The sequence below is a fragment of the Ctenocephalides felis genome, unplaced genomic scaffold (assembly GCF_003426905.1).
Source record: "Ctenocephalides felis isolate EL2017-DRISC unplaced genomic scaffold, ASM342690v1 CF-g0.4_SCAFFOLD_00845, whole genome shotgun sequence".
NCBI classification, from domain to species: domain Eukaryota; kingdom Metazoa; phylum Arthropoda; class Insecta; order Siphonaptera; family Pulicidae; genus Ctenocephalides; species Ctenocephalides felis.
The window spans coordinates 675,842-696,410 of NW_020536999.1; the positions used below are offsets into that span (position 1 = coordinate 675,842).

General features: G+C 29.7%; 1 protein-coding gene across 3 annotated transcripts in view; it reads right to left on the reverse strand.

Annotated features, from left to right (window-relative positions):
* Positions 1-241: 241 nt before the first annotated feature.
* Positions 242-20,569, reverse strand: part of LOC113363178 (GTP-binding protein Rit2) — a 104,552-nt gene continuing 84,224 nt past the window's right edge. For all 3 annotated transcript variants that reach the window (XM_026605658.1, XM_026605659.1, XM_026605657.1), the window contains 4 exons: positions 16,925-17,010; positions 9,070-9,259; positions 8,852-8,985; positions 242-670 (listed from right to left, as the gene is read on the reverse strand). In XM_026605658.1, the coding sequence (XP_026461443.1) occupies positions 527-670; positions 8,852-8,985; positions 9,070-9,259; positions 16,925-17,010 (554 nt within the window). In that variant the 3' untranslated portion in view covers positions 242-526. The remainder of the gene's footprint in view (positions 671-8,851; positions 8,986-9,069; positions 9,260-16,924; positions 17,011-20,569) is intronic.

Genomic DNA, 20,569 nt, shown 5'->3' on the forward strand with positions numbered 1-20,569 from the left:
TTTTTCAAAAATGTTAATCGTTTTTAAAAATAATAATTTTTGGTACGGGAAGTTCCAGCAATTTGCCTTAAAGCACGATGCCTCAATTGCCTTAAGACAGAATTCCACTTACAGCTAGTTACATGATAATTTTTATAAAAATCCTCATAGAATGACAATTAACATTTCAAGAATAGTAAAGGGCTTTAGAAATAGTGTTAGGGGTAGTAAAATATATAATATTTTTCTTCCAATCTCGCCCTGGTAGTAAGTATTGTCTCTAAATTGGCAAGTAAGTTTGGGTGATACAAAACATAATTAAAATTTAATTCAATAACATTTCCCATTCAGTGTCTCCTTATTACCATCATACATCACCCAATTTGCATCGTCCTTTCTCCGAACTTCAAACATCCGTCGCCTCCGGCACTTCTTTATTAGATTTGAGGGCATCCAGTAATCCCCTGCTTCGGCTCTTTTGCTGCTGATGATGATGTTTCTGCTGCTGTCGTTGATGATGATGTTGGAAGTTCGTGTTCCCTGAGCTTCAGAGTTCGTGCAAATTCTCGCAATTTTTGAATTTGCTGTCCTCCTTGCCCAGGATCCAGGTCAGCACTTGGCGAGCCTTCATGCTGGCGCGAATAACTCCTCTGGATTTGTACCAGTGGGCTGGGGAACCCTCACGAGAACCCTAAAAATAAAGGAAATATGAAATTTAAAACAATATCTTATATATATATATATATATATATATATATATATATAAATGGAGCTCTCGATCAAATGATTCGGTAAAACTCGAAAACGGCTAAACCGATTTGGCCAGTCTTAATCTTGCTGTAAGTGGAATTCTGTCTTAAGGCAATTAAGGCATCGTGCCTTGAGGCAAACTGCTGGAACTTCCCGTACCAAAAATTATTATTTTTTTAAAAACAATTAACATTTTTGAGAAAATTTTACTTCGAAAAAATAAGATGTTTGAGAAACTATACATTGGACAAAAAATTACTTTTTTGTGAAAAAAAAAATTTGATTTTTTTTTTTTTTTAATTTTTTTTTTGGAATTTTTTTTTTTTTTTATTTTGACATATTGTGGAAGATCTGAACTTTTTTTTCAAAGCAATCGTACTGCTTTAACTGCATAAGGACATAATATAAAGCGCGTAAGCGTCGCGTCGCTGTCTAACGCATAAGCATTGATACGGAACCCATAGGAATGTTAACAAAATGTATACTTATTGTTAAAATCTCTTTAAAATATCTGATAATTTCATGTGCATATGTCTAATGATCATTTTTGCCGCCAAATGGCTCATTTTTTTACTTTTTCCTCCATATCTCCGAAACCGCTAGACCTACCTTCATGAAAATTTTATCGATTCTTCATCTTGTAAATACAATGTTTTTTGAATTATTCAAATCGGACGCTCCGTTCTCTTAAAAACTGAGTTACCGTTTTCGGCACTTTTTGCACCGTATCTTCGGAACGACTAGACCTGCCTTCGCCAAAAACCAATCAGCACGTCTTCTGATCAATACGAATCGAATGTTTTTTGAATTATTCAAATCGGTTGATCCGTGTTCCCGAAATCGTCGACGAAAATTTGTACCGCACATACATACACACACGTACATACATACACACACACACACACACATACATCCATTTTTTCTAAGGTATGCCAAATGTTCAGAAACCTCTGAAACGTAAAGATATATAAAAATTTTCATTTTTGATTTTTTTGCTATTACTATAACTTGCCCTACGGGAAGTTAAAAATTCGTGCCAATCAGTTAGTAGGTTGTCGGAAAGGTGAGATATTATTTCAAAATCGCGTAGAAACTTTACATTTTTAATTTGAACATTTTTGTAGAAGCGTAATTTGAATAAAACAATGGACGGTGGCTAATACGTCAAATGCCAAACGTTTTTGAAAGATGATGTTCAATTACTTTTAATAGGATGTTTTCCGCGAATATTATTTAATTATGAATAAATTGTAGTAAGTAGTTTTGTTCGCAGTTTTATTTATACTCAAAAATGTTATTGAACGGATTGCAAGTGTTACTAGAAACTCAAAATATCAACTTTTTTGATATGTTAATATGAAAATGCACTTTTTGGCATATTTTTCTCAAACACGGTGCTCTGAAAGATCTCATTTGTATAATTATATACTCATTGGTATTTATAAAACATTTTCTAGGTTACATTATTTTTTATTTATGTTATTTAAATTCAGAACTCAAATTTGGTATCGATCAAAAGGATATTTGGCGAATAACATTTTCCCAGTTATAATTTCCCAGAATTTATCGCAGAATAGATAGTAATATATGAAGGTTCGGGGTTAAAAAGGTCCACCACCGATGTGTCAAAAACCAGTAAAGTTAAGCATTGTTTAACAACGATATTTGAAAGTAGAGGGAAAAAGATGTATAACCAGCTATATCTTTGATTCTTATAACTTTGCTATCGGGAGATAAACTGCAATTTTTGAAAATCCATAGTAAAAGTATTTTCTTCCGTTGGTAGTTTTTTAACATTAGTTAAAAATTTAATTATTTTGTAAAATACCTTTAAAATTAAAATACGGCATTAAACATATTTGCCGCCTGGTCTATTTGACAAATTTTTGAATTGCATCACAAAAGCAAATTAGTTTTACTGAACGTAGTCAGATAATTGTTCGTTTGAAATGCGTTATTTGTTGTGATATAATTAGTTTGATTTTTAAGTCAAATTGGACCTTTTTGATTGTATTGACAAAATATAGACAAACTAATGGGGTTTATTGTTTTTATAATACCTCATTGTATATAGCATTCAAACAACACATCCTTATACACTTAAAGTGTTAATTATTTTGATTCTCTAAAAATTGTTTAGAATATACCTTACTTAGCAAAACAACGTTTGCCAGATCAGTTAGTATTAAATATTATTCCACGTAGAGATTCAGTTTCCTTATCAATACAGTCTTTTACAGTGTTTGAATTTAATTATGATTGCAATTTCGAATTCACAAGCAATGCGATAATTGCATTCGACACATGGACATGAATTGTCTCCTGAATAATTATTAGACTTCGCCAAAGGGATTGTGTAATACGTCTGTCTGTTCTATTGAGAGCATATTCGATTATCGAAATGTAATCATCACAGATCGATATATCAATCCTACTTAATCGCCTAAGGATAATGTATTCTGTGTGATAGAGGATTCCTATTGACCAAAGATATGTCTTGGATAGAGAACAAGGTAAAAAGGAATTCTACTAACATACATAAAAATTAACAGATTTTACAGTTGTTATTTAAAAAAGGACAGTACAGATGTAAAGATTACGTATTTCAATTTCGAGTTTCTAAATTTCTATTCATCAAAGAAAATATGACGCAAATTTCAATAAATGCAAAAAAGTGTGCTAAATTTATTTAGTACTTACAATTTGTTCAATATATAAGATTTTATGTAAGGCAAACGAATTTTATGTGAATTTTGCAGTTTCAATTAAGTTTACAACATTTTTAGATAATTTTTCATATTTTCAGACAATTTTCAATATTTTAGACATTTTTTTAGACAACTTACACAATTTTTCAATAACTTTGCTAAGATAATCAATTGTAGTTTCAATTGAATTTTCAATATTTCAGACAATTTACACCATTTTTCAATAACTTTGCTAAGATAATCAATTGTAGTTTCAATTAAATTTTCAATATTTTTAGGTAATTTTTTATATTTTTAGACAATTTTCAGCATTTCTAGATAATTTACACCATTTTTCAATAAATTTTCTAAGATAAATATTTATAATTTAAAACAAAATTTAAAATTTTGAAATTATATTATACTGATAGATATTTAGGTAGATAGATAGATTAGGTAATATATACCATACTAAAATTACAAAGTCGTAATACAAACGGTAAGTCCTGAAAAGCTCATTAAAAATGACACTAAAATTGCAACATTGAAACAGATACTTTTCTCAGATAATCATTTATACCTCGTATTTCAAGACCAATTTAAAAAAATAATGATACAGTATTTTAGTACATATAATAGAGAATAATTTACAAAAATTACAAGTTCGTAGTACAAACAGTGGGTCCTGAAGTGCTCATTCAAAATGACATAAAGAGTGGAACATTTATATAGAAAATCTTTGCTGATGACATAAAAGTTTCCATATTGATGTAGGTACTTGGCTCTGATAATCATTTATTACTCGTATTTCAAGACAAAATTAAAAAAATTAAGTATTCAGTAAACTTGTAAACATACTAAAAAATATTATATTATAGTCACGTGATCGTAGTGCAAACGGTGCGTCCTGAGAAGCTCATTTAAAATGACATTAAGAGTGATACATTTTTATAGAAATTCTTTTCGTTAAATGACATAAAAATTACGACATTGATATAGGTACTTTGCTCTGATAATCATTTATTACTCGTATTTCAAGACCAAATTAAAAAAAATAAATACACAGTATATTAGTAAACATACTAAGAAATATCATACAAAAATCACATGGTGGTAATGCAAACGGTACGTTCTGAGTAGCTCATTCAAAATGACTTTATTTATATAGAAACTCTTCTCATGTAAAATGACATAAAAATTGCCATATTGATATACGTTGCTCTTGATTGATTGATTGATTGCTCTGATAATCATTTATTACTCGTATTTCAAGTCCAAATAAAAAAAATTAAGTATACAGTAAATTTGTAAACATACTGAAGAATATTATACTTAAATCACGTGGTCGTAACGCAAATGGTGCGTCCTGCAGAGCTCCTTTAAAATGGCATTAAATTGCCAACATTGATACAGGTAATCAGCTCATTTAAAATAACATCAATATAGGTACTTTGTTCAGATAATTAATTATAATTCGTATTAAAAGTCGCAATTAGAAATTTTAAGTATACAGTATTTTAGTAGACATTTTGAAGAATATCATACTATAATCACGTGGTCGTAGTACAAAGGGAGCGTCCTGCAGAGCTCATTGAAAATGAACATGTCACAATATCAATATAGTTGATCTGCTCAGATAACATTGGAGTTGTGACATAAGTACTTTGCTCAAATAATTGTTTTTAACTTATATTTTACAGCAAACTATATAATGCGAGTATATAGTATTTTAGTAGACATAATAAAAAATAACATAAAAAAATTACAAAGTCGTAATGCAAACTGTGCGTCCTGCAGAGCTCATTTTGAATGACATTAATGTTGCAACGTTAGAATGGGTACTTTTCTCAGATTATCATATATTACTCGTATGTCAAAACAAAATTTGAGAAAATTAGGTATGCAGTATTTTAATAAACATATCAAAGAATAACATACTGAAATTACTAGGACGTAATACAAACGGTGCGTCCTGAAGAGCTCATTTGAAATGACGTTGAAGTTACAATATTGATATAGTTACTCTAATTAAGAACTAAGAACAAGCTGCAGCACAGACACATGTACTTTAATCATATAATTATTTTTAAATTATATTTCAATAGTTATTTGGAAAATTTAAGTATGCAGTATTTCAGTCGCTATAATAAAGAATGACATACTGAAATTATGTGATTGTAATGCAAACGGTGCGACCTGAAGAGATCATTGAAATGAGCTTAAATTTGCAACATTTATGCAGGTGCTTTGCTCAAAAAATCATTTATAACTAATATTTCAGGAACAAATTAGAAAAAGTAAGTACGCAGTATTAAAAATTAACATACTAAAATCAGGGGATTGTAATGAAAACGATGCGTCCTGAAGAGCTCATTTAAAATGTCGTTGAAGTTACAATATTTATATAGTTACTCTAAGAACTAAGAACAAGTTGCAGCACAGATACGGGTACTTTACACAGATAATTATTTTTAAGTTATAATTAAATAGTAATTTGGAAAATTTAAGTATGCAGTATTTTTGTAGATATAATAAAGAATGACATACTGAAATTATGTGATCGTGATGTAAACGGTGCGTCCCGAAGAATGAACTCAAATTTGCAACATTTATGTAGGTGCTTTGCTCAAAAAATCATTTATAACTAATATTTCACGAATAAATTAAATAAAGTAAGTACACAATATTTTAGTAAATATATTACAAAATGACATACAAAAATCACGAGACGGTGCATCCCACAAATCTCATTCAAAATCAAAATTTCCACATACGACCTTTACCCCAATTTACCCCTTTTGCATTCCGTCAATATCGAGTGTCGTGTGATTCTGTATCATACAAAATTGTTGTGTCTGACACCAACATTCGATTGTTATTGGAAGAGGGTTATATGTAACGTGTAACATGTAATATGTGTAGCATTTGTGCCAATATCGAGCGCAGAACAAATATTGTAGTTAGGAAGGTGATATGTGGCATAGTATAAGAGAGACGTCGTGTTCTCAAATAGGATAGGCTGACGAGGGCGGCGGTAAAATGAGGTAAGGAAAGGTGAAAATATAGACAGGCAGCTGGTAAACTAATTGCACAAACTTCCCGATACGTATACATAATCAATAAGAATTGACATTCAGCTATTTATGTAAACTGTTTGTTATGCAACATTTAATTATGAAGAAATGGCCTGGCAGATCTTTACCGAAAACTTATTAGCACGATTCTCAATCAGTAGGCTACTCAATTTCTACTTTTAAAACAGTTTTTGAATTTTGAAAACCGATTCAAGATTTTGGTTTGAAGCATGGACGAAATTTTTTAAATTTTTTTTACACAAAGAAACAGCTCGATTACATCGAACCACATCGGCTTTGAAAATTTTAAAATCGATCAAAAAGCTTTTGAGAAAAGGTCGTCAAAAGGCCAAAAATGACAAATTAAAATTCCTAATAATTCTTAATAATTCAACTCATAATCAGAGTGTTAAATATTGATGTAAAATTCGACACACTTTAAGTTTAAGAGGGAAGCCTGCTTTTTGGGCTTAAAAAAATTGATTTTGCAAAAATGTCGCAAAAGTGTCTTCCAAAACTAGTCAAGAATATATTTCTTAAATTTCAGAAACCAATTCAAATTATTTTCGGAGTCACAGAAGAAATAGTGAGCAAATTTTGTATGAAAAAACATGATTTTTTTCTCAAGTCGCGAAAAATTTGTGAAATTCTCATTTTTTTCTGGACATTTTAGGTTCAACTAAAATATATACTATTGAATATATATATTTGATTTAATTTTTTTGTTTCTGATAGAAATTGTGACCTGCGTCTTTCCCGGCGAATGACACCTGCACGCTCGTGGCGCATAGGCAAAATGCTCGAACCCGGTATATTATTACATATATTTTGAAGAAAAAAAATGAGAAGAATGTTGAAATATATAACAATAAAACCTAATATTTTCGTTTCAATTAAATATTTATTTCCTTCCCTAAAAATATATTTTATTTACTTTTACTTTGCAATCAATTCGTCAATTGACAAAAAACAATCAGAATAATATTTTCTTTATTTTCGAATTGTATCTCATTAATTTTTTTAGGAATACACAATTCTTATTTTTTTAGGACCTGCTTCAGATTCAATCTCAAGCCATGTTACTATAAATTCAGACAAAAAGCTCACAAATGACCCTGCACTATTTTTTTATTTTTTTAATACAATTTATTTCAATAAGATAAATAAAATTATCTTTTTGATGTGTGCTTACTCTATGATTGACGAATATACTCGTCATGTCGTTTCTGTCGATACAAATCTTTGAGCAATTCTCAATAAACGCGCCACAATTAACTGGCTAAGCAAGTAGTGAAACTAGTGGTGCATGGCATCGCGCCTTAAGACAAATTGCTGGAATTTCCTCATAACAAAAATTAAATTTTTTAAAAAAGATTCAATTTTCTTTTAGAATTCTGAAAAAATCGGTTTTTGAGATGTTGAAAAATTAGATTTTTTATACTTTGAAATATTTTGGATTTTTTTTCAAAGCAATCGCTATACGTTAGCTGCGTATGAATGAGATATCGAAGCGCGTTGGCGCCGCAATATACCGGATAATCATTGGTACGGAACCCATAGTAAAGTGAACAAAATTTGTTATTATTATTAAAATATCTATAAAATATGTGATAATTTGATGTGCATATGTCTAATGATCATTTTTGATCACCAAATGGCATTATTTTTAATTTTGTTACTAGATCTCCGAAACCGCTGGACCTGCCTTCCCAAAAATTTAAGCAGTTGTTCATCTTGTCAATACAAGTAAAATGTTCCTCGCATTATTAAAATCTGACGCTTCGTTTTCTTGAAAACTGATTAACCGTTTTTGGCACGTTTTGCCTCGTATCTTCGAAACGGCTCGACCTCTTTTTTTAATTATTCAAATCGGTTGATCCGTGTTCCCGAAATCGTCGACAAAAATTTGTATCTGCACACACAAACACACACATACATACATACACACACACACTTCGCCCATTTAATAGATGAGTATAAAATCAAGTTAAGAATTATAACATTCTAGATCCTACCCCCACGAAGTAATGCCTAACGGCGGTTTAGGTGGGGACTAGAGGCAAGGGCAAAGCGGAGGTTTTAGTCGGTATTAGTCCGACATACCCAGACAGAACACCAGTCTGGGATGCATAAAGGCATTTCCTTCGCTATACAAAAAAAAAACACACACACACATTTATCCATTTTTTTCTAAAGTATGCCAAAATGTTCAGAAATCTTTCAAACGTAAAGATATATAAAAAAAATCATTTTTTTGCGGTTACTATAACTTACCTTACGGGAAGTTAACAAGAGAGTATTTTTATCATAAAATTGACATAAGTATCTTATCACTATTTGTCTATCTATCTATTTCCTTACCTGCAACGCGCAATGTTCCAATTTCAGCCTGATCTGGTTGAGTATGCCTACCAACAGCTCGTCGACGTTGTGGTTGATGGCGACAGACACCTCGACGAACTTCGCACGGTACGTGCAAGCCAGGCACCTTCCGTCTGTTGTCAAAGGGAGGAGGCTCTCGTTTAAAATCGACAGAGAAACATCGTGACACACATGTATAATATTATTATTATTATTACCTTGTGCAGAAACGGCTCTACTCCTCGCCAAATCGATTTTGTTGCCGACCAGAAGCGCCGGTCTGGTCCTGAGCAGAGCCAGGTCCATCAGTCTGGTCAACTCGGCTTCGGCTCTAGAGAACGATGATTTGTCTACGACTGAATACATGACCAGAAATGCATCGGGGGAGTTTTGCGCTGTTATTTGTTCCTGAAAGAGAAATAAATGATTTTTAGTTTATATGGAAATTTAGTAAATTTTATCTAGTATGCACTAAAAACAAATGCATGGTACGAAGTTTTTGAGTTTATTGAGGAAATATCAAAAAATGTCTTGAATATTACACTAAGATTTCATACTAGTTTTATTCAAAACTAGATGACCCGACAGACGGTGTCCTGTACGCATGTCGACAATTTTTTAATATATTAGGTTGTCAAATATCTCCCTTCCGCTTTTTTGCTCCTGGTTTATAATACAAAAAGGCGAAGGGAGATATTTGACAACCTATATCTATTATATCTGTATATATTAATATACTAATATTTACCGTTTACCTAAAAATAATAATTATTGTTTTTTTAAATTACTTTTCACGCCAAAATGCATATACATTCATAATATGAGTGATGTTAAATGTGGAATTGCTTTAAATAAAATGATCAGTCTCAATTCCCACACTATATTGGAAATTGAAGTCTTTTAAACGGTATAATATAACCATAACTATAACATAACACTGGTACTTCATGTTGGATTAAATTAATTTAATTTTTTATTATTTAAGATATCCAAAATCGCATCTTAAAATTTTCCTAATCGATATCGTGAGGGCCGAATTGCATGTATATTCATCTTTACTGTCCATTTGTTGTTATAAAGTGAAATTTGTACGAATTTTATAAATATTGTGGAAAGATTAGTAAAAGATGCAAAGAAATTGTATATTCAAAAAAAACTATATTAAAAATTTAATATCCGAATCTTGTGTTGGCGCCCCCTAACGCGTGCGCTCGTATTTTTGCCCACGCATCGCATTAAAGGTAGGACCGGCCCTGATTAATGCTTAATTTCATATTTTAAGTGAATTAATTTGTCATATCATGTTCAGATGTGTATCATTCCATCTGCGATACATATACTGTATTTTATATTATTTAAATTTTTGGCACATCTCAGCTGCTTTTTGACAATAATAATGTAGACATTACATTTTTCTTATTCATAATCATAAATTTATTATACATATTCTAATATTGTCTAGGTTCATAAGTAAATTGAAATTTTTGGCAGATGATAGTTTTCATCTGTTTTCAATGCAAACAATGGCATGTCGTTTTTTGCCATTTTTCTCATTTATTTCTACAATATTGCACATACATCACAGTACTTTATAATCACATACATGCTAGAAAATTACCTTAACAAACTTCAGAAAGATTTATCAAAATCCGAATAATAGTTTAGGAGTATACAGTGAGTGCTCGTTATTTAATCTTTTCATATATTTCATACAATATATGAAATTGTTGTAATTTTGATCTAGTTTCTAAAGCTAAGTTGAAGAAACAAGAGTGCCTGGTACAAAATATTCGAGTTATTTAAAAAAGAACACTCAACTTGCGTTTTTATCGCATTCATTAAAACGTAACAGATTTACATAATATAAAAACTAAAAAGTTTCTAAAGCTAAGTTGAAGAAACAAGAGTGCCTGGTACAAAATATTCGAGTTATTTAAAAAAGAACACTCAACTTGCGTTTTTATCGCATTCATTAAAACGTAACAGATTTTACATAATATAAAAACTAAAAAGTAGTAATTAAATATAAAGTATATACGGCAATATATACATAAATACACAATTGTATGTATATATTGAATACATAGTATGTACAGTCTGGTTTATGTGGACATTGCAATTCGGGACTCAATTATGGATACAATCGAGACGGCGAACAAGAGCCCTAATTAATTTCGCTCCTGAATAAATAACTCGGACCGCCACTGGATATTAATTATTTACAATATATACATGTAAATACACTCTTGTAAACAATATTGGGGATGAAACCAGCTCTGTACGAAAAAGGAAAATTCAAAGCATAAAAAATGTGTTACTTGAATATAAGTATTATAATATTGTAGTAATACTAGTCTTTATGAAAATTTGTTATAATAATTGCTTTAAAGAGTTATAAAAATGTGTCAGTTGTCATAAAATCATATTTCTTTCTTTTTAGGCATATTCTTGAACAAGCTTATAAAAATCAATCCACACAATTTGTGCAATGTATTTTGTATATCATGTTGTATTTATCCATAGGTGCTAAAATCAATGCATTATTTTTTAAAGGAGTTTAATTATAATTCCACATATTGCAGTACTGGACCTATTTTGTATATCAATATATTTCCTGAGTGTTTGCAAATGCAATTAACTTTATAAAATACAAAATACATATTTTAATCTATCATCTACCCAACTGACCCTTATGTCGTCGCCAGCAAATGCAATATTCTCGTTAATAATTCATCGTCGATGAGTATCGATACATTATCGATAATAACGAACACGATACCACAAGATAGATAGATTCTGAACGTCAATTTTGTATATAACAACAACTCGATTATAAACTAATTACTTGGAACAAGGATATTGTTCCATGAAGTATGGATTTTTCTACATTTTTTGTAATAATTTGAAGTATTTTAGTTAGCTTAACAGAAACTAGATAAAATTTACTAGAATTCCATATGAACAATTTTACAGAGTCTGATACGAAAATTTTGAGAAAAAATATATAGTTTGAATTAGTCCTTAGGTAATAAATATGCTCTATATGAGTTCGGGACATTTTTCTACATTTTGTCAAATTTTTTACTTTGGCTTAGCAGAAACTAGATGTAATTTACTTAAATTCCTTATGTACTGTTCTATACACTTCTATACATTTAAAAAAAAAAAAAAACTAGTTTGCACACACTCTTAGATATTGTGTACATTTGCTATATTCATGATATTTTTCTACATTTTGCCAAATATCTTGAAAATTTTATTCAGAACGCTCTTATTTCTTTAGCTTAGCAGAAACTAGATAAAATTCAGTAAAATTTCCCATATACCGTCTTACACGCTCCTATATACATTTTTTGAAAAAAAAAAAAACAGTTTATAAACGTCTTTAGGTATTGTGTATATGTTTAAATTGAATTCGGATCACTTTTCTACATTTTGTCAAATACTTCGAAAATTTCGTTCCATACATTCTTTTTTCTCTAGCTTTGCAGAAACAATCATTTTTTTTTTAAATTCCTTATGTATTATTCTATACACTTCGGTAAATTTTTTTGGAAAAACACGCCCTTGGGTATTGTATTTCACTCCTGGACATTTTTCTGAATTTTTTCAAATATTTCGAAAATTTTGTTCCGGGCACTCTCTTTTCTTCAGCTTAACAGAAACTAGATAAAATTTACAATAATTCCATACAAACTGTTTTATATACTCACTCCGATACGAAAATTTTTGAAAAAAAAAATAGTTTGAATCACATTAAGATATGTATTTGCTATATTTGAGTTGGGGACATTTTCGTACATTTTGTCAAATATGTGAAAAAATTTTTTTCGAGACACTTTTTTATTTAGCTCAGCAAAAACTAGATAAAATTTACTAAAATTCACTATCCTACACATTCTAAAATGAAAATTGTGAGAAAAAAACTAGTTTTTACACGCCTTCAGGTATTGTTTACAAGCTATTTTGTCAAATATCTTAAAAATTTCGTTCCGTACACTCTTTTTTCTTTAGCTTAAGCAGAAACTAGATAAAATTTACAACAAATCCATATAAAGTGTTTTATACACTGTTATACAAAAAGTAAAAAAAAAAACTAGTTTTTAAGTCCTTAGGTGCTGTATACATGCTATATTTAGCTTCTGGACATTTTTCTACATTTTGTTAAATATCTCAAAAATTTTGTCTTAGCAGAAACTAGATAAAATTTACTAAAATTCCATATAAATTGTCTCATAGACTTCGATGAAAAAATTTTGAATTGGATTTACTCGAACTTATATTTCCCGGTACTCAAAATACAGTAACAATAGAATAGTCTTTGTTGTTAATCATTCATCTATTTTTACAACTACAAAATAAATTTCATTTAATCATTTTCAAAAATAAACATTTCTATCATTCGCTCTAGAAATCGACTCATCATCAATTTTTGAATTAGTCACGATCAAATTTAGAACAGAACGTGTTATTACAATGTTACAAGTATCCCGAATGGATCTAAGAGCAGCAGGTGGATTATATTTTTAGCTCTTGGTAAGATTTGTATCTTTTTTGGGGATTTAATTGACGCTAATATCATTCATCTGCTTTTTATCAAATCGGAAAACAAGGATTATGATTTATTTTCAGTTTGAAGAGATAGAATTGATTTATGGGAAGAAAAAATATTTATTTTGAAGTATGAGGATTTCAAGGATTAGTTGGGGAATAGCCTTGTTACCTTGGTCCATTCCAATTTAGGTAAATGAATAGGAATCCTTGTTGACCTAAATATTTCTTAATCCTTGCGTTATCTCTGGAGTTAAATGGTTCTCGAAGGATTATATATGGACACTAATCTCCTTTTGAGACCGGTCGTGTTTCCAATTATATTTCAAGTTGTACTTTTAAGTAAAATCGTGATATTTAGTTTCTGATAATAAATCACTTATTTCAACCATAGATTTTCCTCACAAATAAATACTTCCACATTCCATTTTCCACTTAGCATTTCATTGAAAGGAAAGTGATTGATCCGGAAGGATGATTCAGTCGAATAAATAAAGTGTGTTATTCTATTCGATACAGATTACTCTGAAGGATAATCTGTAGGGTCCTTTTGACGTGACAAAGTGATGTATTCAATATCAGAATCTACTGAAATACGGATTATTGACACATTCAAATACCATGGTGTAATGCAAAAAATACACTTTAAACTAGTTTTACTTAAAATTGTTATGTCGGTGTACATAAAATTGTATATGTGCAAACATAGCTAATTTTATCTACTTTCAGCTAAGATAACTAAAAAAGAGTGCTCGGAGAGAAACTTTTGAGATATTTAACAAAATGTAGTAAAATATCCCAAACTCAGTTATATCAAAATTGCATAAAATCTATGGGTGAGTATAAACTATATTTTTCTTACAAAGTTTTGTATTGAAGTGCATCAAGCAGTTTATACAGAATCTTAGTAAATTTTATCTAGCTATGCTAACAAAAAAAGAGTACCTTGAACAAAATTTTTAAGATATTTGACAAAATGTAGAAAAATGTCCTAAATATTTATATAATACTAAAGCAAAAATTTTATACAGGTTTGTAAAAAACAGTTTATTCAAAATCATAGAACATTTTATCTAGTTTCTGCTAAATTACAGAAAAAAGAACACCCGAAACAAAATATTTGAATAGGTATAAAAAAGGCTTCTCCATTTGTACAATATATACGGGGGGGAAGTTCAAACTTACATTTTAATTTTAATTTACACAATAATTTTGTTCCGGAGTGTTTAAGATTGTTTATATAAAATGGTGAATTTTATCTAGTTTCTGCAAAGCTAAATGAAAATGACCATCCAATTTCCATCATTTAAACCAGATGCTCCGTTGACTCAAAAACTAAATCGACATTTCTTGCACTTTTGCCCTGCCTTTGTCAAAAAACTAACCAGCAAACTAAATATTTGTATAGAAGAAAGAATATTTATAAATTAAATCTATATAACATTCGCAATTCTTATACGATAACCCCTAATATCATAAATTTCTTTTCGCGTATGTGTATCACCTATACCTAAACCATATAATACCTAAACATTACATTTTACGTGGTTATACGCCTTATAACTACTATATCGTACGTTCCTTACACTTATATCTAAACCGCCTAACAATTTATATCTTAAGCCTACAATTTCGCTTACATACTATTTTCACCCTTACCGGGAATCGAACCCGGGTCCGCCGCGTGACAAGCTACGACCTTAACCACTACACCATCGTAACGCTGCAATCAACCGTCTTTTTTCGCGTGTCGTCGCGTCACCTTAGTATTAATTACCTAATTAATTAGAAAATGCTCACTTAATTAGAAAATGAACCAAAGAAACAACAGTCCATAATATATTTTCAGTGGGGCGACCCGTAGAGTAGTGGTTAAGATGCGTGACTGTCACGCAGAGGAACCGGGTTCAATCCCCGGTACAGGCAATAGATAGGTAGAGATAATACGTAGGGCGTAAGGTAGAAATATAACACATTACCTATTAAATAGGTATGTAGGGTGTCTGATATGTATATATATATATATATATATATATATATATATATACATATATATAAACACACACACACACACATATATATACATATATATAATAATAATTTAGTTAGCAAATAATAAGCTGTAATAGATTATTTGTATGGATAGAAAAATTGATGGCATAGGTATTTCACGGTATAATAGATAATAGTTAAATTATCTATTATATATAATAGTATAGTATAATATAATAGTATGATAATAGTAAGATTATCATATCCCAAATTTAGTCTTATATTATAATAAGTTTTATATCATAATAAATAAGCGTAGGTATTAATAAAATTAATATCAAAATCAATTTATGTTATTAGTGGATATAAATTATGTACTCAATGATTTCCTTATACTCATAATTGGTTAGGTTTTCACAATATTATTGCCCAAAGTCAAATTGGACCTTTGTGCCCCGTCCTACCATATATTTAACTTCCCGTAGGGCAAGTTATAGTAATTGCAAAAAAATCGAAAATGAAATTTTTTATAAATCTTTACGTTTCAAAGGTTTCTGAACATTTTGGCATACCTTAGAAAAAATGGATGTATGTGTGTGTGTGTGTGCGTGTGTGCGTGTGTGCGTGTGTGTGTGTGTGCGGAAAACAAATTTTCGTCGACGATTTCGGGAACACCGATCAATCGATTTAAATAATTCATAAAACATTCTATTCATATTGATAAAGGAGACGTGCTGATTAGTTTTTGGCGAAGGCAGGTCTAGCCGTTCCGAAAATACGGGGAAAAAAGTGCCAAAAACGGTAACTCAGTTTTTGAGAGAACGGAGCGTCCGATTTTAATAATTCAAAAATCATTTTACTTGTATTAAAAAAAAGTAAAAAAATGCCATTTGGCGGTCAAAAATGATCATTAGACATATGCACATCAAATTATCAGATATTTTATAGAGATTTTAACAATAAGTATAAATTTGCATACCTATGGGTTCTGTACCAATGTTTATCCGTTAGACGGCGACGCGGCGCTTACGCGCTTTTACATTTTGTCTCTATGCAGTTAAAGTAGTACGATTGCTTTGAAAAAAAGTTCAGAATTTCCAACATTTTTTTCCAAAAAAAGTAATTTTTTGTCAAATTTAAATTTTCTCAAAAATCTAATTTTTTCGAAGTAAATTTTTTTCAAAAAATGTTAATCGTTTTTAAAAAAATAATAATATTTGGTACGGGAAGTATCAGCAATTTGCCTTAAGGCACGATGCCATGCGCCCCACTAGTTTTAGTTATGAATTCACACAATGTTGTAAGATTGTCCTAATGGAATTGTCATAAATTTTATCTTTTTTACAGTTGTAGAGTTGTTTATTAAAATGTACAAAAAGGTCCCAAATTCAAAGATGACCAATTATATTTGTATTAGGTTACCAATGTACTAAAAGTATCCAAAACAAAGAAAAAATCGACGTGTGAAGAAAAAAAACTCTACTGACGATCAAAAAAGATATTTCTGAAGCAATAATAAATATTACTTACCTTTGGTCTAGTGATATTTATAAATTTCAATTCACTTTCTTCTCCGTTCAGCATTATTGAAACAGTCTGATCCTCTCCTACCTCATCTGTAAAAAAAAAACAATAAAAATAAATAATATTATCAATAATAAATAATATATATATATATATACTAGATGACCCGACAGACGTTGTCCTAACCATGTCTACAATTTTTTAATATAATAAACTAATATTTACCGTTTACCTAAAAGTAATAATTATTGTTTTTTAAATTACTCTTCGCGCCAAAATGCATATACATTTATAATATGAGCAATGTTAAATGTAGAATTGCTTTAAATAAAATGATGAGTCTCAATTCGCATACTATATTGAAAATTTAAGTCTTTTAAACGGTATAACATAACCATAATCATAACATAACACTGGTACTTCATGTTGGATTAAATTCATTTAATTTTTTATTATTTAAGATATCCAAAATTGCATCTTAAACTTCTCCTAATCGATATCGTGAGGGCCGAATTGTATGTATTCATCTTTACTTTCCCATTTGTTGTTATAAAGTGAAATGTTTACGAATTTTAAAAATATTGTGGAAAGATTAGTAAAAGATGCAAAGAAATTATATATTGAAAAAAGAACTATATTGAAAATTTAATATCCGAATCTTGTGTTGGCGCCCCCTAAGGCGTGCGCTCGTATTTTTCGCATGAATTGCTTTAAAGGTAGGCTGATTAATACTTAATTTCATATTTTACGTGAATTATTTTGTCATATTTGTTCATATGTGTATAATTCAATCTGCCATACATATACTGTATCTTACATTATTTTAATTTCTCGCACATCTCAGCTGCTTTTCGGCAATAATAATGTAGCATTTCATTTTTCTTATTCATAATCATAAATTTATTATACATATTCTAATATCGTCTAGGTTCATAAGTAAATTGAAATTTTTGGCAGATGATAGTTTTCATTTATTTTCAATGTAAACAATGACATGTCGTTTTTTGCAATTTTTTCCATTTATTTCTACAATATTGCACATACATCCCAGTACTTTATAATCGCATACATCCTAGAAAATTTCCTTAACAAACTTCAGAAAGATTTATCAAAATCCGCATAATCGTTTAGAAGGAGTATACAGTGAGTGCTTGTAATTTAATATGAACTTTAATAGCAATAAAGTTCAAATTAATTTTATGTTTTAGTTAGAAAACGTTTGTATGAGAAAAAGAAAAAGGCTGTTTTTAGGGTTTTCCCGAAAATTATTCGATTTTTTCTCGCCGTAAGAACCATCCTTAGACCTGAACAAACATTTAAAAAAAAGAATCGGCCAAATTGGTCCAGGCGTTGTTGAGTTATGCGCTTACTAACAAATTTTGCGATTCATTTTTATATATGAGATATATATATATATATCCTACACTGCAAAACTCAAAATACCTTAACTTTTATTATTCATAAACCCAAATCACATCGAGTGCTATCGCCTTATATTTGTATCAAATATTTACGAACCGAGTTCGAAATCTTTGATATAAAATATTTTGCACAAAATACGTGTCAGAATTTTCCATTTACTCAATTTTACTATTTTTACTATTTTTACTATTTTTGCTATTTTTGCTGTTGCTCCTTTGAAAAGCGCACGTATCGCAACGGCTGTGCAATGTGCAATGTGCAATTTTCTGCACCGAGTGAGCAAAATCGATTATGAAACGAAATTGAAATGTTTTTATGCATTTCACACAACACTATGGAAAGAAAATTCGATAAATTCTCATACAAGGGTAAAGGATAGATCAGAGACATGGACTCAACAAACATAGTGTTCCAAAACTCAACGTCAAAAATGATTTAAATGATCAAAAGTAGAGTTTGTCGGTTTTCAAAAACCGGTTTTTGGCGAAAATTATGGAATTCGAAAATCGGTTTTTTAGTGAAAAAACTCGGTTTTTACTGTATAAATGGAAAATGACAAATATAGCCAAATATAAAAGATAGATGAAAGCGTTTTGATTCTTGAAATCATTTCGGTTCAATAGCATTTAATATCTTATCAGTCTGCAATGATTCCCAGAAAGGTTTTGTATATTTAATTTAGATTTTTATACCAGTGTATATATTAATTTAAATCAGTGTGGTTTCTTCTAGAAGAAGTAACTTCCTCTACTCAAACTGAAAAAAAGAGTTTTAAACCCTATAAGCCACAAATTAAAGAACAAAAAACATAGAATTATTATATCAGGCTTCAAAAACAATTAATCATAATTTGGTCGCAAGTATGAGAGTAATTTCTATTTCAGAAAATTTTGTTAGAAACAATAAAGGTCATGTCTAAGTAGCAATTCGATAGACGTTCTTAGTTTTTTGAAATCATATTTTATGAAACACAAATACAATTAGAATGTTCAAATTTAATTAATTAAAATTGCTCGGAACAGACAATATCCGAGTTTAACTTAATTATTTTTGAAACTGAAATTGATATTAACAAGTATGTATCAACATGTATCTAATTTTTTTTTAATTTGATGCATTTTTTTATTTAAAAATGTATTATTTTTATTTATTCGAAAACTTTCTTTTTACTATCATAAAAATATTTTCATTCTTATATAAAGTTGTCAAATATCTCCCTTCCGCCTTTTTGTATAATAAACTAAGAGCAAAAAAGCGGAAGGGAGATATTTGACAACCTAATATGTGAAAATGATGCATGAATAACGAATAATTATTTTCAAAGTTATTTATTCAAGATAAACTATTATTCTTTAGTTCTACTAATTAAAATTAAAATAATTTTGTTTACTATCTATAAAATTGAACAATAAATAAATTCAGTCAAATACTGCTCTAAATTACACTAAATTTGCGGATAAATTACAGAATATTCGAGCAAAAATTTATTTTTTATATAAAATTCGAAAACCGGTTAAAACCGGTTTTTTAGTAAAATTAAAATTCGAAAACCGGTTTTCTGAAATGTAGGTTTTTATGTAAACACTAATGAAAAGCAATAAAAATTATCCACAATCAAAAATCTATCCGAAAATTGGTTCCTACAATTTGACCGGAGCTTTGGTCGAGAGAGCTAGGTTGTAGGTAATAGCTCTTAATTTGCAAACTACATGGGATTTTTTTCTAATATTTTTATCATTCAGTTCTTCTGCATTTCAAACAATTACCATTATCATTGAGTGTCAAGCATCTCCATACATTCCATAAATAACGACCAAAAATACACAAAACTTTATAAAACCCCAACCCCATTATAAATTCAGAACTTTACGAGTTCGTCTGAATATTTTCCGTACTTTAAGAGTGCGTAATTTTTTCTTTTGCTAAGTAGATAAAATGGAAACCAGGACAAGGAACAATATTATACATTCTGCGTTCAACTATGTTGTGCATTTTCCATTTTATGTATGAAGAAAACCTCTTAGAAGGATACCTGCGTGCCGGCGGCAATATATGGGAAATAGTCCGAGGGTCAGAGACAAAATAGGAGCATAACTACAAGAATGTAGACGGTTTTATCGAACTTTTAGTATGGGAATATATAAAATAAATTATACAAAACTTTAGTTATCTAGTTATCTAGTATTATCTAGTTTCTGCTAAGCTAAGTAGAAAATTGTGCCCGGAATA